This window comes from Mus caroli, chromosome 6, assembly GCF_900094665.2.
Source record: "Mus caroli chromosome 6, CAROLI_EIJ_v1.1, whole genome shotgun sequence".
NCBI classification, from domain to species: Eukaryota; Metazoa; Chordata; class Mammalia; order Rodentia; family Muridae; genus Mus; species Mus caroli.
In genome coordinates, this window is record NC_034575.1 from 43,183,118 (window position 1) to 43,185,944 (window position 2,827).

A 2,827-nucleotide genomic window follows, 5' to 3' on the forward strand; every position below is an offset into this window, starting at 1 on the left:
ACCAACATGCATCCCACACAGGAGATAACGGATGTCGGCCACGAGGCTCGAAAGCTAGGAGGTTTTATGGATTAGGGGGCTTAGGGGTGGAGAATTCAGCATAGCAAAACACTATTGGCTTATTCAAACATTAGCAGAAAAATTACATATATGTGCAGGGTGTCAGAGTTCTGTGAGTTGTTGACTCAGTTCAGATAGCCCTGTTATGTCCTCACATTCCTCTTTATCTTTAAGGTTAAGCTGTTCCCAGGAATGTTTTAACTATGGGGCATGCCCAGGTTTGTTTTTTTCTTTATTCTCAGTCCCAGGCAGCCTCTAGGCTCACAAACAACCAGCAATTTCTGAGTACTTTATATGACTTACAGGTTTTGAAATTTCATCTTTTTTTCAAAACTTTATAAAATATGAGAAAAAGGCAAATGAAGAAGATTAATATGAACACCAAACCCCATTGAAAAGCCGAGCACAACACCTCCGACGTTTCGCCTCTGGGGAGCATCTTGAGGACCCAGCTGCCCCCCTGCTCCTCCAGCTCCCACCTCTGCTTCTCCACCTCCTGCCTCACCTTGGCCAGGTAGCACCTATAGGCTTCCTGGTGCACACTGTAACCTCCTCTAAGGAGTGCCTCGGCATAAAGGAAGAGGTCATTGCTGTGGAAGGATCCCTCACACTCCTGTTCCAGACTCCTCACCAGGGCCATGAGCTCTGCCAGCTGCCCCTGCTGCTCCTCCCCAGAGGCCCTGTTGTTGAAGGCACAGTACCTCCTCCCACACTCCTGAACCAGGCTGCGCAGGCTGCGGTTGTCAGTGTGGGTCACAAACTCTTCCAAGGACTTCTCTTCCAGGTCTTCCTTGCGGGTGAAGAGGACGATCATGTGCCTCATGACNCCTACCCCAAAGACCTCTTTCACCATCCTCACAGCCATGGCATCTTCAGCTGTGAAGCGTCCCAGCTGGGTCACCAGNAACAACACATGAGGTCCTGGGGCACACAGCAGGTAGCAGTCTCCAATGTCCTTGTCCATGTCTTGGTTCTGGGCCTTTGACTCAAAGATGGGGGGTGTGTCTACCACTAGGATGCTCCTCCCCTCCCATGTGCCTGTCTCTGCCTGGCTGGTCCTGGTCACAGACTGGCCTCTGAGCCTGGACTCGAATGCTGGTCGTCGGAGGATGCTGTTCCCTGTGGCGCTTTTACCGCAGCCAGATTTGCCCACCAGGAGGATCCTCAGTAGCCTTGATCCTGAGGTGCAGCCACCTTTATTTCCACCTGTGGGAGTGTAGGGAAGCTCAGGTATAAGAAATGAACCATTAAAAGGATGGCTGAAAACTGATAGGAATTAGCGGGAACCAATTCGGAACTCAACCCCTCTGCTTTACCAACATTACACCCATCACACAGGGGACTTCTGGGATCAAGTGTTCCTGATGACCAGTGTCTATCACATCTTTTCCTGAAGGATGGATGATTTTAGCACTATTCCAGGACCTTCCTCTGTATAAGTCTGAGATGATAGGCCATTGCAGTATGCTCAGGGCCTTATAGGGTTGGTCATTCTGACTGCTTCTTTATCTCTGTCTCCTCCCATCTATCCAGATCTCTATTTTACAGACAGTGAGATTTTATATTGAAGAACTTGCCCTTGCTATGGAGAGTGTAACAGTTAATGGCCTAATATGTCTAATTATCTGGGAGAACATTCTCTTGTTTTAGGTGCTGGAGGGAAGTTTGTCCCTTTCTAGGCACTGGGCAGTCGCTGTTGACTGTGGAAGGGAGTCCTACCTCCACCAGTCTTCTTACCTGTTACAACATTCTGAAGTGTTTCCATTTTTTTTCTAGAAGGAGAAATATGCAAAAAGTGTTCAAATTGGATTTGAATGTAACGTGCAATAACAAACCCAATATCTTGTAGGAAGAGACATCAGAGCAAAGAAAGAAAGAACTGCTGACATCACACACACATATACTCACACACGCACATACTTAGAGGTAGTTCTAGATGACCCAAAAGAGAAAGACCCAAGAAATGGGTCTGTGCACGTGAGCATATGGACATACTCATTGTCACCATAACTAGTCTTCATCCCACAATAATAGTTCATTAAGTTGTTCAGTTATTTCCTACTGGGCACATGAGCACATGGCTATCTGGGGTTCTTTGGGAACCCAGTACTAGAAACTGACGCCCAGTACCTCCAAGAGACAAATGAACTTCTTCCCACGTTCTGGCAATGGTTTGCTATGCCCAGAGTTGAGCTGAGTGCAGACCACAGGATTTTCTCTGCCTAACCTGGGAAAGTTCCTAGAAAACCAGGAGCAACTGTTCACCCAGGAGTAGGAGTCCACTGTGGGACCTGTTTGGGAGTGGTGGGCTGCCCCCAGTAAGCAGAAAGAAAAGCAAAGTCCTAAGGCTGCATAGTCAATGTGCTGTGCTCCTGGAATCCACAGGTTCCCTGTTCCCAGGTCAATCCTGGGATTGGAAACACCTTGAGGGTGTCTTTCTTTCAGGCCCTTTCTTTCCTTCTACCCTCTTCTTCACAAGCCTTTCTGATCCTTGTTCTACCCCACTCTACCTACCTCTTGTACAAGGTTAGGGAGAGCGACTTCCTAGCTTCTTTACCGGGAAGAACCTATACAGACCTTCCAAATTCAGGCCCCTGCTTGTCAAAGCTTTTGAGTGTTTCCTTGACTATGTTCCAGGAGTAAGGTCTTGTATTAGTCTGGTACTCTAGAGGAACAGAATTTAATAGAGTGTACACACACACACACACACACACACACACATACACACACACATACACACACACACACACACACACACACACACACA

At 47.6% G+C, this 2,827-nt stretch overlaps 1 protein-coding gene across 1 annotated transcript; it reads right to left on the reverse strand.

Annotated features, from left to right (window-relative positions):
• Window positions 1-341: 341 nt before the first annotated feature.
• LOC110295597 (GTPase IMAP family member 3) lies at window positions 342-2,697 on the reverse strand. The gene is made up of 2 exons (XM_029478693.1): window positions 1,798-2,697; window positions 342-1,266 (listed from the first exon to the last, which is right to left on the reverse strand). Exons 1-2 carry the CDS (start codon window positions 1,823-1,825, stop codon window positions 377-379), a joined length of 918 nt encoding a protein of 305 aa, XP_029334553.1. The 5' UTR covers window positions 1,826-2,697; the 3' UTR covers window positions 342-376.
• Window positions 2,698-2,827: the final 130 nt, after the last annotated feature.